Raw genomic sequence first — 15,763 nt, 5'->3', positions numbered from 1 at the left:
TGGTCTTTGGGGTGCCCATGGACCGAATCATGCTTCTGTGGATTCATATGTTGAATCCCTAACCCCCAGTGTGACCATTTATGGAGAGAGAATCTTTCAGAGGTAAGTAAGTTTAAATGACGTCATAAGGGTGGAGACTTAGTCCAATAGGACTCTGGCCTCTCTCCTCTCCCTCTACCATGTGAGGACAGAGAGAGAAAGTGGCTATGTCCAAGCCAGAGGAGAGCCCCCACCAGAATGTGACAGTGCTGGCAACCTGATCTTGGATTTTCAGCCTCCAATACTGTGAGAATATAAACTTCTGCTGTTTAAGCCACCCAGTCTCTTTGTTGTGTTTATGGCAGTCTGCACTGACAGAGCGAGGGCTCAGCTTGCAACGATGGTGACATCCTGATTATTAATACAGTAAAACCCACAGAAGCAGAGCTCAGTCTTAAAGTGACTTTCAAATTCAAACATCATTTGATTTGGGGCAAGTCACTTTATCTCTAAGACACAGTTTCCCCAATTATAAAATAGGGCCAACAGTAGTCCACAAAAATTTTGAGGTATAATCATAAAGGGACACTTATTTAATGCTTGGTACATAATGAAGATTTTATATAGTTAGAGCCACCTTTAAAGACTCAGTGATTTCATAACATTGTGATGGTTAGCATAGGTCGGAAAACTCTGGCCCACAGCATTCTTGTAAGGGGGATAAAGTCAGGCTATGTTGTGCATTATTTATTTTTTCTCATTTCCAAACATGTAGCTTAAGAATCAGCTCCAATCTGAATGAAACAGATGCACACTGTCCCATGGTAGAAAATGTAAAATGAGTGTCTTTCTATATGCCTATGATGTGGCTTGATCACAGACTTTAAGTAGCTACCTTAAACATCTGGGCTTGCCCTCTGTTGATAGTGAGGGGGCTACAAACTGGATCCTCTAAGGAACAGGTCTGAGTCGACGTCCTGTGGTTTGTTAGTATCAGGAACCCACCCAGCCTGGTGACATGTTCCATCATCTGCTAGTACCTTCTGCAAGGGTTTTGCTGGGTTGTGTGTTCATTTGCTGGGAGTGTGACAGCCAAATGTCACAGACTGGATGGCTCTGACATAAGGAATGTCTTTGCTCACAGTTCTGGGGTCTGGAAGTCCAAGAGCCAGGTGTCGGCAGGGCTTGTTTCTTCTGAGTCCTCCCTCCTTGGCCTGCACAGGGCCACCTTCTTGCTGTACCCTCACATGGCATTTTCTCTGCACACTCAGCCCTGGCGCCACCATGTGTGTCCAAATATCCTTTTAAAATAAGCACATTAGTCAGACTGTGTGAAGATCCACCCTAATGGCCTCATTTTTACTTAACCACCCCTTTAAAGAGCCCATTTCCAAATACAGTTACCCTCTGAGGTTCTGGGGATTAGGGCATCAGCGTATGATTTTGGGGGGATCAGGGATACGTTCACCCACAACAGGTGCTAATCCAGGAAGTTCTGTCCCTTGATGCTGCCTTTTAAGATTTTTCTCAACTGAAATTGGGCCCATGCTTTAGGATTAAAAGCTGTGACGTTTTGGTTTCCTGCCTGTGTCTGTGTGCGACACACTGGACAGTCTCTCTCTTCTTCTGGAGAGAATCTGTTGACTCTCCTAGTGGGGGCACTCCGTTCAGTTCCCATCTTCATGCCACTTCAAAGTCTCCAAAAATGTCCCCAGCTATCCCGGCCTGGACTGCTGCTCACTTAGGTATCCCTTCAGAGGCTGTGCCCCTCTGGCACGGGAGACAATCACAAGCCCACACTGCCTCTGAAGGTCTAAGTGGAAAGCTACACCAAGGCCCCCACTGCTCATCCTCCCCCCCAGGTCACCGACTCCTGAACCCAGATGCAGAATTGTTTAGGGAATTTTTTTCTTTCTTTTTTAAAAATAATAACAGTCACTATCAAATTTTACTTAATTTTTTAATAATCTTCATTCTTTTAAAATATTTATTTGTTTGTTTATTAGTTTTTTAAGTGGACACAATATCTCTATTTTATTTTTATGTGGTGTTGAGAATCGAACCCAGAGCCTCATGCATGTTAGCCTCAGCCCCAGGGAATTTTTTCCAAAGGAGATTTATAGTTTAGAATTCATCCCAGTTGATTTTATGACCCTAGAAGGTGACGTGCTCTAAGCGAGCATGAGCCTGCTTCTTGATCACAGCCACACACAGCCACACTTCTCATGAGGTCGCTTCAAAGGGTGTTTGGTGAAGCAGCCCGGGAATACTCCTGTTTTTAATGAATAATATTTTCACCAGCCTTTCCTCAGAGTACCCTCCCCCACTGGAGGAGTCCCTGTGTCCTCAGTGCATTCTCTTGATGCTTTACTCTGTTACAAGCAGAATCTTAGAAAAAATATTTATCATTTTGAAATAGTTTAAAGCCTTCGGGCCAAGGTTACTTGTAAATGTATGAGATTTCATAAAACCCTTTGAATGCAATTTTTAAAATATTTAATGCCACCCGACTGTTCTGTCATGTAAATTTCATCTTCTTTCATCTTGCTGGATCATGCATATCTCTGTGGGTGCTTGAAGTCAGGATTTTGGGCAGGCTCTTCTGCGGGTGCTTGTGTAGTTGTCTATATGTGCACATGAGGGAAGAGTTCAATGCTCCTCTGCTTTCCTGAGTGCGATGGAGCTTATGTAACGCGGGGCATCTACCTTTCCCTTCTCAGCAGCAAGTGCAGCAGAGCCCCTGGGGACCCTGCAGATTTGAGGAAGGCTGTGGAGCATCGCAGTTCCTAAACCTTAGCCACCTCTGGAAACAGCCGAAAATGCCACCTTGCCTTTTCCCCGTTAAAGAAAACAGTCCTTTAAAGAAAGGACTGTGTGTAGTGTGAGACAGAAGCACTCCCATGCTGAGATCCGGAGGAGAATGCCCCCGGACGCCTCACTCGGCGTTGGCACGCGGACACCAGCACCCTCCGAAAGCTGAACCGCGGCTCCAGGTCTCCAGACCCCCTCCCGAGGGACGAGTGCGGGGGTGGTCGGAGGAAGGGCTCCAGAAAGTTCATTGGCCAACTTGTTCCACGCAGGGGACCCGCTTCACACAAGAGCGACAGGACCGAGGACAGCGCCAATCGGCGCGCTGGGGCGGGGGAGGCGGCAGCACCGCGGACAGCGCCGGAGCCGCGAGCCGGGAGAGGGGCGGTCAGCTGACGTCTGACGTCGGGCTGGATCCCCACTTTGATCAGGCAGGTCCGCGGGGCGCGCCGGCGTTCGCTCTCTGAGCCGCCGCCCCAGACGCGGTGGGCACGGGACAGGGGCAGGGCAGAAGGCAGTTCCCAGGGAGCAGGCACCTGCCCGGCCTCCCCGCGCGCAGCTCGGCCGCTGCCTGGGGAAGCGCGGGCACCGGGCAGCCCTGGGAGAGCGTCCGCCCTGACGCACAGCCCCGCTCGGGGCACCCACAAGCCGCGGGGCCGACCCGCGAGACGCTGGGCTCCGAGCGACCGGACAGCGTCTCCGCGGAGGTGAGGCACCTGGGACGAGTCACCTCTTAGGCGGCCCTGGTGGGAGGCTCAGCTCCTGGACCCTGCTCTCCGAGACCCCGCCTGCAGCCCGCCTCCCCCCTCTCACTCCATCTCTCCGGGACGCTCACCGGCAGGAGGTTGGGCCCCATTCACGGCGCTGCCCAGAAAGCTTCCACTGACTAGAGGTTGCCAGCGTCCACACTGGCTCTGGGGGCAGTGGCCACCTTGAGTCCCCTGAACACCCTTTGTGCGAGCCCCGTGGCCCGTGTTCTGGTCCGGAGATGGATTTGCCTGTGAACTTGACCTTCTCCCTCTCCACTCCTTCCTTTCTGGAGCCCAACCGCAGTCTTGGTGCGGAAAACCTGCGCCCCAGCCCACCCCTCCCCTCCGTCTTCGGAGTGCTTGTTCTGACCCTGCTAGGCTTTCTGGTAGTGGCCACGTTCGCCTGGAACCTGCTGGTGCTGGCGACTATCCTCCGAGTGCGCACTTTCCACCGTGTGCCACACAACCTGGTGGCATCCATGGCCATCTCGGACGTGCTGGTGGCCGCGCTGGTCATGCCGCTGAGTCTGGTGCATGAGCTGTCGGGGCGCCGCTGGCAGCTGGGCCGACGTCTATGCCAGTTGTGGATTGCGTGCGACGTGCTTTGCTGCACAGCCAGCATCTGGAATGTGACGGCCATAGCCCTAGACCGCTACTGGTCCATCACGCGCCACCTGGAGTACACTCTCCGCGCCCGCAAGCGCATCTCCAAAGTGATGATCATGCTTACCTGGGCACTCTCGGCTGTCATCTCTCTGGCCCCGCTGCTTTTCGGCTGGGGGGAGACATATTCTGAACAGAGTGAGGAGTGCCAGGTCAGCCGTGAGCCCTCCTACACCATCTTCTCCACCGTGGGCGCCTTCTACTTGCCGCTGTGCGTGGTGCTCTTCGTCTACTGGAAGATCTACAAGGCCTCCAAGTTCCGCGGGGGCTCCAGGAAGACCAACAGAGTCTCACCTGAACCTGAAGTTGTGGAGGTGGGTGCTGCAACGACCCTTAAAAATACTTCACTTGCAACTGTCCAGGGTTTATCTCCGGTACTCCTCCCCCATGGTGCAGAAAAAAAAAAAAAAACTTTTTGGTTGGTGGGGGGGATATCCTGGGCAGAGAAAGTGAACACCAGACCCTCCTGTGGTGCAGAGCTACTCATGTCATTTGTGGCTCTGAGGGGTTATTGCCTTACATATAAAATGAGGAGTTTGAGCTCCATGTTCTGCTTGATCCCCTCTGGCACTGAAACCATGTGGGTCTTAAACACCATTTAGAACATCTGAGAAAGCTGGTGTCTGGGGTACACTGAGTCAATACCCTGGAAAAACCTGCATCTTCCTGCACTGAGAGCAGGATACTCTTGGGCAGGAAGTGAGCATGATTGCTAGGAAGATTGCCACGTATCAGTCACAACAGCTTAGGGTTTTGTTTCAGCCCTTTTTTCTTTGCAAATTATAGCAACTGACTTTGTAAATACGGCATCTCCTAGGCTACGAGCTGTCATTGTAAGCATCCTTGCCTCCTGGCATAAGATTAAAGATGTTTACAATAGTCTCAGTGCCTGCATCTGCTGTCTGCTTCTGTTGCCTTGTGGGGCTACTTCCTGGGTCTGTCCCCATGGCCCCATAAGGCTGCATGTGCAGCTGAGGGCCACTTGTCTGCCTTCCTGATCAGGAGTGAAACTACAGGAGGAAATTAAAAACCAGGGCAGATAACTCCCCTGCTCCCTACAAGCAGCACCGAATATGTGACAACAGTGAAGGCTTTTCTCATCTTCTCCCACACTTGCTTCCCTGCTTTTTGTTAACTCTTCATAATCTGACCCTGTGAATCAAAATTCTGAAGTTACAGGAAAGCAGAATCCACTGGGTGTGGAGACTGTGCTCCCCACCCTTCCCCTCTTCATGACCAAGGATGCCCTTTTGAACCTCAGTCACATATTTAAGTTATTGGCTCCAGGACAACAAATACAATTAATTTATAAGTGTATCTATGCACATTATGGCTTGATGCAACAAGTAAGGAATGATAACACATGGTCTTTGTACATGAAGAGTTTTCTCTATTGAGGGAGATGGACGCCCCTCTGGAGCTCTGCATGTGGCTGCATTTCCTATAGTGAGTACCTAATTCTGTCCATACCCAGTCATTCAAGATTAGAGGGACCAAAGGTGTGGCTAGGGGAAGAAGGGGAGAGTATTATTCTAAAAGAAAGAAGGAAAAAGGGACCAGAGGATATCGTGTCCTCAGCCCAGGGTGATATTGCAACCCAGGGAATCCTGGACTATCTGGAGACATCTGACAATCAAGACCTGGGCAGGTGTGCCAATGGCATCTAGTGCAGAGAGGCCAGGGCTGCTGCCCAACATGTGTGATGCACAGACTGGCCACCTCAGACCAAACGTCCACAGTGCCACGTTTTGGAAACTCTGATCTGTTGAATTTCTACATGATACAAGGAGTACGGCCAGGTATAAATGCTAGGGCTTCCACTACAGAGCCCTGAGCCAGCTCCATGTGTGTGACTGTCCACCCAAATTCCAGGTCAGGAGCAAGAGGACGGGCCACCTCCAAGGGCCTTCTTCACGTGAACCTTCTTCAGCCAGGATCTCATCCAGGCAAACATGGTTTTCAGTTAACACCACACGCAGCTTTAGGAAGCAAAATTAATTGAAGTTCTAATTTGAGACTTATTGTGCAAGAAAGAGCACTGCTCTCATTTCTCTGCTTTGATGATAGGGTGATTTAACATGCACGCGCGCGCGCACACACACACACACACACACACACACACACAGCTTGTTTTTGCTCTCTCTGCCCGATTACTTTTGGAGTCAGATCCTGTGATTTGCAAGGCCTCTGCATGATCCAGGGCTCTGCACATGATGCAGGGCTGCCTTGGTCCTTATGTTGAAGGGTTAATTACAAACCAGGCTTCCTGATTGCTCTGTGATAATGGGTGTCAAAATTTCTAAATACAGTTCTACCACCAGCTAGCTGTGTTACCTAGGGAGACCACATCCCATCTTCCTAGTTTTTTTATCTGCTGAGTTTTATTCAAATTTATGCTGAAGCCCTAACCTATGTGAGACTCTCTGCTGGGAACTGCCACACAAGACCAAATGGCCTGTCCTTGCACAGGATGAGGGGCCACTCTTGAAGCTCTGAAGCAATATGACAGACAGCCAGGCTGGTCAGGCATGTCCACCTGAGCAGAGAGCAGGACACAGGTCTTAAGGGTGCTCTGGGAGGTGTGGAGCTCAGGTTTGGCCCTCAGGTGCGAGGGTGTCGACACCATCTGAGCAAGCAGCTGTTGTTTGCTTGTATCTCTGGGGGTGCTTATTGAGCACACCCTTGGTGGGCTGACTTAGAAGTGCCGGGCTGACACTCAGAGGCTGGTTTGTAAAAGCACCATCACCAACTGAGCCACCCAGGATTAGTGGAACAGCTTAAAGCTGGCTCTGCACTTCAGTCTTTTCCTCAGTCTGCGGAACATTCAGTTTTCAGCCCCCCACTCTTGGTCCTCACGTAGCCAAAGCTTCTGGAGAGACCATGGAGAGCTGTCCACGTTTTCAACCCTGTTTTTTTGTTCTCCTTGAAGGTGAGGTTTCACCTGTGAAGAGCTGATGGCAAGATCACATGTCCAGGGACAGGAGTGAGCTCAGTGCGGGAGGACATGCCTAGCATGCAGAAGGCTCTGGGTTCCATCCCCAGCCCTGGGGACAGGGAGGGCTGCACATCAATTAGCATGATTTTAGCCTTCTTTAAGAGTCATGTGCTAAATCACCCATCAGGTCAGCTTGTGCAGAAGCATGTGAAGTCCTGGACTCTGAGCAAACAGGTGTCACTAGACACACTATAAGGAAGGGACCCGAAGAGCTTCTGAACGCTCCTGAGATCTCCCAGTTCTGCTCTGAAAGCAAGTCCCAAAGGTTCCAGGCGTCTTTCTATGTATCTAGGTTGACTTTTCTTCTAGCTTAAATATAGATAATTTTCTGCTGTATTAATCCAGTTACAGCATAAGGAATTAGCTATGCTTGCCTAAAAGAAATTTAAGGCTATTCCATTAATCATGACCATGTGGGTTAGGATACTTAAGCTGCTTTATTGTGGCCTTAAAGCCTAGGCTGTAACATTCGCTATGCCACCAACATAGACATTATTCACTATGCCTTTTTAAAAAAAAAAAAAATGAAAACCTGTATTTATCTAACTTCTATGAATGTGGTCACTGTCATAGTGTTTTCACTGAAAAAGTTGTATCCTCTGGAACTTTGTAAGGAGATACAGTCCACCAAAGTATTAGAGAGTAAATCCTGGAGTGACCTGATTTATGGTTCTGTTGGGCACTTCACCTGGCTCCTGGGAGAACATGGAGAAGCTTCCCTCAGCCCAGGAAGACGGCCCGGGATCTATGCAGGAGGTCAGCTTCAATGTGATCAACTCCAGCGTAGTTGTAGATACGTGGTTCATGAGTACTACCCAAAGATCATCAATTCCCAGGGTCATCTGCTTGTTTCAAGGCTCTTGGTCAGCCACCACTGTCCACACTTCTGCATTAGAGGCCCTCTGGAAGCCCTCAGTTTAGAACTATTTTAGGTGGCACCAAGTTATCCAGTAATTTACATTATTCTTTTTAAAGAGTACCTGAAGAAGATGCTTCTATAGCATGTTAAATAAGTGAATTATTCTGAACACATACAGTTGTTACTTTAGTTTTTTTAAGTATTTATTTTTTAGTTATAGGTGGACACAATATCTTTATTTTATATATTTGTGGTGCTGAGGATTGAGCCCAGTGCCTCATGCGTGCTAGGCAAGTGCTCTCCCTCTGAGCCCCAGCCCCAGCCCACGTTACTTTACTTTTTAATCTTCTCTTTTATTTGAGTAAATTGGTATGTCCTGGAAATGGCCACTGTTCAGCCATTGAACAATTTGACTTCTGCAAGAAATTGAATTTCATAAGAGAGACTGGACTGCTTATTTTATATCAAACCTGGTTTTGTCCATTTTATTAATATTTATTAAATAAAATATCCATCTCCAAATAATAGTCAGTTGGAGCATGGACCTAGTGTTGCAAAGGTCTGATCTATACAAGGTCACGTCAATTTCAGAAGCACCATCAGGATGCTGTGATTCCATTGGCTGGGGATTTTAGAGTTGCCGGGTCCTGTTTGTTTGAGCACTGGCTGGTACTGGGAAGGGAAAATCACTACTACTCAACTGGCGGGAACCATTGGGTCATTTTAGTTAGCAATTGGGGCATATTGCATGTGGTGACCCAAGATTTAAAGGCCTACCCTAAAGTGTTGACTACTTTAGTTGATGCTGGCAATTGGCAGGGAGGCAAGGCCTTGGTTACTCGATGAAGTGGGGACTAGAATAGGTCATTGTCCTTCCACAGGTGTGACCTCGTGGTGAGCTGCATAGAGCATGGCTCAGCATGTTCTTTTATGTATGAAGATAAAAGTTTATGACAACTTAGGAAGAATTCATCTGAATCCATGCATTCTATGCCAATGGATCTGTCTGGCTGTGGGGTCTCCTGTCCTAGGACAGAGGTTCTAGTGACTTCTTGAGCTACACACGGTAGAGGTATTCTCATGCCTAGATCAACTACAGTCTGGTCAAGTAGAGGGCTGCAGCTCTCATCTAGAAGCAGATCCTACCTGTTGAACTTGTGGATATGTCACAGGGATGAAAGAAGTAGTCTTCTGATAATGACCTTGAAACATCAGTTGTAAGTCGGCACATAGGATTGCTAAAGATTCTTGCTACTTGAATTTTTCTATCAAACAAAGTTGACTTTCCCCTCAAGCCTTAAAATGTAGTATGTAGTCATACATTTGTCTTTCATTATTTCCCTTTACCATCTGCTACAACCAATCTTCTTGTTAAAGAAATTATTTCCTGATCTTAATTTTTAAAAACTTACTACAAGTTGATTTGCTTCTTTTCTTTAGCTAACTTTAAAAATTTATACTGAATGATCTGATGTTCTGTAGTGGAGTTAGAGGTGGTCATAGGGAACCTCACACAGCAAGAAAGACATTCATAATCACCCTTGGATGGTGAGAAGGGTGGGGATTTGTTGGGTGCTAACATCTCCCTGAAGTTGCTTTGTTGGACAGACTTTAGATGGCTGCCATTCTGCTTTTTAGCCAGTATAGGATGTTGAGCCTCTTAAGGACCTGTTTGCTGGGGTCATGCATATATAGTAAGGCTGAGGCTGGCAGGACTGACCGTGATGCACAGGACAGAAGCTCTGTGCTTGCTCAGCAGTTCATGTTTGTGAACAGTGTCTCAGGGTCTCAGATCTCTGACCACATAGAGGCTGGGAGGGGCCTTGCGATTACTACCCAACCATCATTGAGCTGGACACCAATTAAACACAGTGTCACACTCACAAATTTCCATGACAGGATGGTTCTCCCAGATGTTTTGTAGGAGATCCAAAGCAAAGTTTGACCATTGGTTTTTCACAAGCTGGCCAGTTGTCTAATAGTCCTTAAAGCATCATTGACCCTCAGGTTTGCTTGAGTTGCATTGGAAGCTTACCAGGCCTAAGCCTTCTAGAATCATCTCTTTCATCTTCATCAGAAAAAGGCATTCCAAGACCCACAAAAAACTGAACCCAAGACTTTGTCCATATAGGCAAACAGCTAAACCCAAGCCAGCAGCAGTAGAGCGTAATAATGTTTGCTAGTGGTACAGCTTCAGATAATAGGTCTAAAGCTTTATGTAATGGTCTAAGTCAATGACCTAATGGTAGACCTCTCAATCAGAAACCTAGGTACTTCATACAAAGACCTTGGCCTCATGACCTTGTGTAAGGACATACTTGGTTGCAAACCCTAGGATAGTAAAGTACATTGAGCAGCAAAGCCCAGGGGACTCAGAGGAACTCAGACCACCAGCATCAGTACTAACCTACAGAGCTGAAGGGCAGCTGGAGTTGGGGCCCAGTGAATGTACCTGGGGTCCAAGGATGCCACAGTCCTCAGGGCCTGAGTGGGACCACCAGAACTGTGCAAGGGTGAGATGGAAAGACCAGCTGATTCATGGCACCGATTGTTAAGAGAAAGCTCTGTGCTTCAGGCATAGGCCCCAGAGCAGAGAAGCATGTGCGCCATCCATGGGGGTTGGGTGGCAGAGTGCAGGGGTCATTGAGAGGAGCAGTGAACTGACATCATCTGAACGGTATGGTTGCTTGGGCTGAGAGGTTCTCAGAGCTGCACTTTTGGGGGAGCCTGACCCCATTGGCTGGCAAATCATGCAAATGATTTTTGATGCAGAGCAAAACACGTGCTGCCCAGTGTGACCACCTCCTCAGGGTCACCTGTGGGAACTTCCTGGGGGTGGGAGAGTCTGGCCAGGATTGTTTTTTCATTACCATTTTTGGACAATGGGGAAAGATGCTCTCCCTGATATGGTTTTGAAGTTGAGTTTATTTAGAAAATTGGTAAGAGTCCCTGTCTCGTTATTGCTGAATATTGCATACACATTTCTACAAATGAGTCCCTTGAGACACATTCCCAGATGTGCATAAATAAGATCACAGGTAACTCTGGTTCTGTCTGGGGTGCGAGTGGGATACAGAAAGAAGATTTTTCACTTCCTCTCATATCTGATGTTAAAGATTACAGTGCTCTAAACTAGTTGTTCCAATATTTGTCTTCAACTGCACAGCACTTGATGTTTCACTGTTTTTAACAAATGCCAGCAAGGCTACCATCCAACTAGAATAATGCATACACTGACTATATTGTTTTAACCACAGTGTTCTTATTTCCATCTCAGATATTCTGAATGACAGATCTGTCAGTGTCTTTTGACTCCAATTTATAAATGTATCCATGCACTGGTTAAGCGGTTGGACTCAACCAGGCATATTTTCTGATAAGCCTGGTGCTGATAAGTTTGCATGTTGCTTAAGGACAAGCTCCTTTAAAATATGCTGGAGTCACAAGATGCTGGAGTCTGGAAGACCATATTCACTTTCCATTCAGTCTCACCTGCCAGAGAAGCACCGATTGGCCCAGAACCAGCCCCGCGTTTTGTTTGACTCAATCTGTGAGTTCATCCATCGCTTGCACTCCTTGGAATTTAGGCCGCCACCTCATCAGCCATTCACTTCCTGTTCTCCTGAGAGCTAAAAATAGGACTGGCATGGAGAGGAGTTTCTTTCCCAGGAATTCCATTTCCTAGGGGAAGGAAGTGAGCCAGGGCTCAACTCTGCAGGACCCTTCCCTGCAGAGGCCAGGGGAGTCACCAGGAGAGGCAGTCCCAGGGTCTGGAGTCTGTTCCACAGGCAGAGATGCCTGTGGTAGACACACATAGGGCTGTCCCCTCTGCTGAGCAGGCAGATGCCCCTGCCGTGCCACCTCCTCTCAGATGCAAGTGGACAGCCCAGCTCTGTCACTATGTCCATGTTCTAAGTCGGGTCCCACAGGCCTTGGGTTCCCACACGAAGCCCCACACCTTCCCTCAGAGCGGATGAGCAGGGCCAGGCCCATGGGCACCTGGCTGGGCCTGGCCGAGTCTGGCAGGTGGGACAAGGGGGCTCTTCACAAAGCTTCTGCTTGTGTCTTGCAGGTGAAGAACTCTGCTCAGCAGCCCCAAATGGCGTTCACGGTCCGCCGAGCCACTGTCACCTTCCAGACAGAAGGAGACACGTGGCGGGAACAGAAGGAGCAGAAGGCGGCCCTCATGGTGGGCATCCTCATCGGGGTGTTCGTGCTCTGCTGGATCCCCTTCTTTGTCACCGAGCTCATCAGCCCCCTCTGCTCCTGGGACGTCCCTGCCGCCTGGAAGAGCATCTTCCTCTGGCTCGGCTACTCCAACTCCTTCTTCAACCCGCTCATCTACACGGCCTTCAACAAGAACTACAGCAGCGCCTTCAAGACCTTCTTCTCCAGGCAGCACTGAGGAGAGGCCGGCCGGTCCTCCTACAGCCCCGGGGACGTCCTCCAGGTGCCCCAGGCCCACCTCAGAACTCGCTGGGCTCAGTTCTGCACTCGCCCCAGGGACAGGCCTCCGGAGGCTCTGGTGCCACCACCTGGCCCAGCTCCTCTGCCGCGCTCTGCGGCAGCCACTCGCCTGCCAAAAGCCTCTCCTTCCGCAAGCCCACCCCAGCCCCACCCCAGCGTGGCTGTTGGAGGAGGCGGAGGAAAGGGAGGAGGCAGAGCAAGGGCAGAGGGAGGGACATCAGAGTGAGAAGCCATCACGGGGCACGGTGGGGACGCGGTGGGGAGAGAAGACCGCCGTCCCAGCTTCCTGGAGGAGCCTCGTTGCAGGGTTCTGCCTCGGGTCTAGTGAGATCTCCCGACTGAGTATTGGGTGTTTTACAGTTCTTACTCACAAAATATCATCTCCAAACATATTAAAGGGCATGGCCTCTTCTGTGAGACAGTGACTTTGGGCTTTAAGATTTTGTTCGTGGCATTTACTTACACACACACACACACACACACACACCACACACCCTATGGAAGGACAAGTGTTCCAATTGATAGCTTACCCCAAAGCACGACCCATCGGCTTGGAATAGGTTCTAAGAACCAAATTTAGTGTTTTCTGCCCTTTTGAAGCAACTGTCCACAAACATAAGAAAAATTGACTAGTTTCAAAAAATCTGCCCAACTTGCTGATTTGCTCTGGGTTTCACGTGCGTGGAATTCATTTAGTGTTTCTGGGCAAAGGCCATCATCCTGGGATCATGGGGTCAGAGTGAACCCACTGTTGTGAAGTTGCAGAGTTCTTGAACACAGCTGCACAGCCAGTGACCACGAGGCACGGTCACCAGGCACGTGTGCTTTACCAGGACTTGATGCATCTATGGTTGCTGCTTTGTTGGCCTGTGAACTCCTCCAGGAAGCTGACCCAGTGAGCAATGAGGAAGACATTACCATGCCACAGGTGGCCACCCTCCACAGAGCAGCAGTCCAACTGGCCAGGCAGGACGAGGTTCCATGGCATTCATGACCACTTAAGACTTTGGCCACACCCATGTCTCCAGAGCCAAAGGACCTAGAAAAACATCCCCAAAGAATCTGAAGAGATAGTAGACACTGTCTTTCTAGAATAGTGTGTGTGTGTGCTGACCTCGTACCAAGAGCAGATGGTCCCTCATCCACAGGGACCTTCAGGCCAGAGGAGTGTGTCACCGTCTCAGGATACTTTGTTCTCAGCAAAATCCCCACTGATTCACTGCATCTGCAGTGACCATGGCCACAGACATGAGCAGAGGATCTGTAGGTTAAATCACAGTGATCTATAACAGGATTCCTCTCTATAACCATGGAGAAGCCGTCTGCTGAGGGGTCCCTGGCCAGCGGGCTGACTCTTGGCAGGAGAGGAGATGGGCTTTGGCAATCACCTTCAGTCGGACAAAATGTACTTCTTTAATTGACCAGAAGTGCGACTGCTGTCCTCCTCGAAGGTTTTGACCTTAAGTGAAGCAGATGTTCCCCAAGACCAGGGACCTACCATGTAGGAACATTGGCCTCAAGTGACTGTGTCTTACACTAGGGGACTCCGTCTGAGCCGCTGTCTCACATCCACCCAGGGTGGACAGCAAACTAGGCCTCTTCCTCAGCCCTAAGAACAGCCCTCAGATCAGTAAACATTTTCTCACAACGAGGCCGTGCTACAGGTGATTGTCATGCAGGGGCTTTTTTACCTCACTCAGAACTGACAGAATACATTGGAGACTCCCTTGGGGAACCCTGTGAAGTGCTTGCAACGTGTTCTAAGTCGAGTAAAATCTGAGCTGTTTTCTTAACTAACCATGGCTCTTTAGTCGGGAGCCCTCGGTGTGACCAATCTTAAAAGCAAAAAGCAAGTAGGAGCATGATGGTTTGCCTCTTTCCTGCACTTCTTTGAACTCTAGGTATAAATAAACCAACTGTTGGTGTCTACCAGATTCTGTGATAAATATGTACTTAAGGTACTGTATTTCATCCTGTCACACCAAAGGATTCTGACCCCTCCAGATCACCCCTGTCATAGCATCTGGGGACTTCACCCACATCAAGTAGCAATTGAATAACAATAAACCTTGGCCATTGCACAAAACTTTGGCCTGCTCCTGGCCAATACAGCTCCCTGTGGCTGCTGTGTCCCATAAGTTTAAAAGCTGTGTCTTACAAGGCTCTCTGAATTATTATGGCACACACAATAATAAATGTGTAATACATTGTGTAGAACAAACTTTATCAGTTAAGCTTTCCAAAATAGGAAGTGAATGATGATTTCTTTGTGTTTTGACTTGAACTTTCGTATCCCATTTACTGTGAAGCCCGTTATGGGAGGGAATGTCAGACACTGGGCCTCATGCTGGGAAGCTGAAGTCAGGCACCTTGTCTGCCCTGCAGGAGGTAGATTCATTGAGGGACTTACCCGGACACGTCTTTAAATTTCCCTTCCTTCTGTATGTATCTTTTGCACTACTGAACTCACAGATATTTAAAAACACACACTATTATCTACTCACTTTACCTGTCTCCAGGATCACTTGGAACGAGAGAGGTCCTCAAGTGCCATTTGTATTCCAGTGTCATAATAGATGAAGCCATCCATCAAGTGACCCACAGAAGAAAAAAGTAAACTCCGACATGGGAATCCGGAGAGCAGAGTCCGGAGCAGGTTTAAAGTGTCCGATTTACCTGAACGTGCACGTGAGGGCTCTCATGCTCTCCCGAGGTCAGCGTTTGTCTTGTTGTTAGTGAGAGGCATGTTTCCTCCAAACTTTTCTTAAGTGAAAATTGGGAAGACGTGTGGTTCCAATGCTTCCTGACTCCCCCATGTTTCTGTACACCCAATAGAGAAAGACGTTGTTATAATATTAATTCAGTCTCCAGATACGGTGATTATCAACCTTTTCATAAGATGACTAAGATGAAGCCCCTTATCAGCCAATACGTATTTGATGTGTCCCAGACAGCGCTGACATGATAGAAAACACATTCTCCCTGTGATAGCTAGAGCAGAAAGCACTTGGTGTACAAGAAGGAATAAGTGGCAATTAATGAATTATTTTGCTTCCGTTTCAGTATGAAAAGTTAAACAACTTTTCATATTTATCCCAGGGGAGAAATATCATGATTCTGATTTTGATTGAGTCTGTTGTGTGCAATTCAAATACTTTCATTTACTCTTGGTTGCAAACGTGTTATCAGGTTAGCAATGAACCCAAATCACGAACATAAGGAACCTATTAAACAGCAGCTCCC

General features: G+C 48.5%; 1 protein-coding gene across 1 annotated transcript; it reads left to right on the top strand.

Moving 5' to 3' along the window:
* Positions 1–2,680: 2,680 nt before the first annotated feature.
* Htr5a (5-hydroxytryptamine receptor 5A) lies at positions 2,681–15,145 on the top strand. The gene is made up of 2 exons (XM_015502330.2): positions 2,681–4,513; positions 12,126–15,145. The coding sequence occupies exons 1-2, from the start codon at positions 3,776–3,778 to the stop codon at positions 12,456–12,458; spliced, it is 1,071 nt and encodes a 356-aa protein (XP_015357816.1). The 5' UTR covers positions 2,681–3,775; the 3' UTR covers positions 12,459–15,145.
* Positions 15,146–15,763: the final 618 nt, after the last annotated feature.

Source organism: Marmota marmota, unplaced genomic scaffold (genome assembly GCF_001458135.2).
Source record: "Marmota marmota marmota unplaced genomic scaffold, marMar, whole genome shotgun sequence".
Taxonomy (NCBI): Eukaryota; Metazoa; Chordata; class Mammalia; order Rodentia; family Sciuridae; genus Marmota; species Marmota marmota.
Note: the sequence above shows the minus strand (reverse complement) of the source record. Positions and strands in the feature narration are given on the sequence as shown.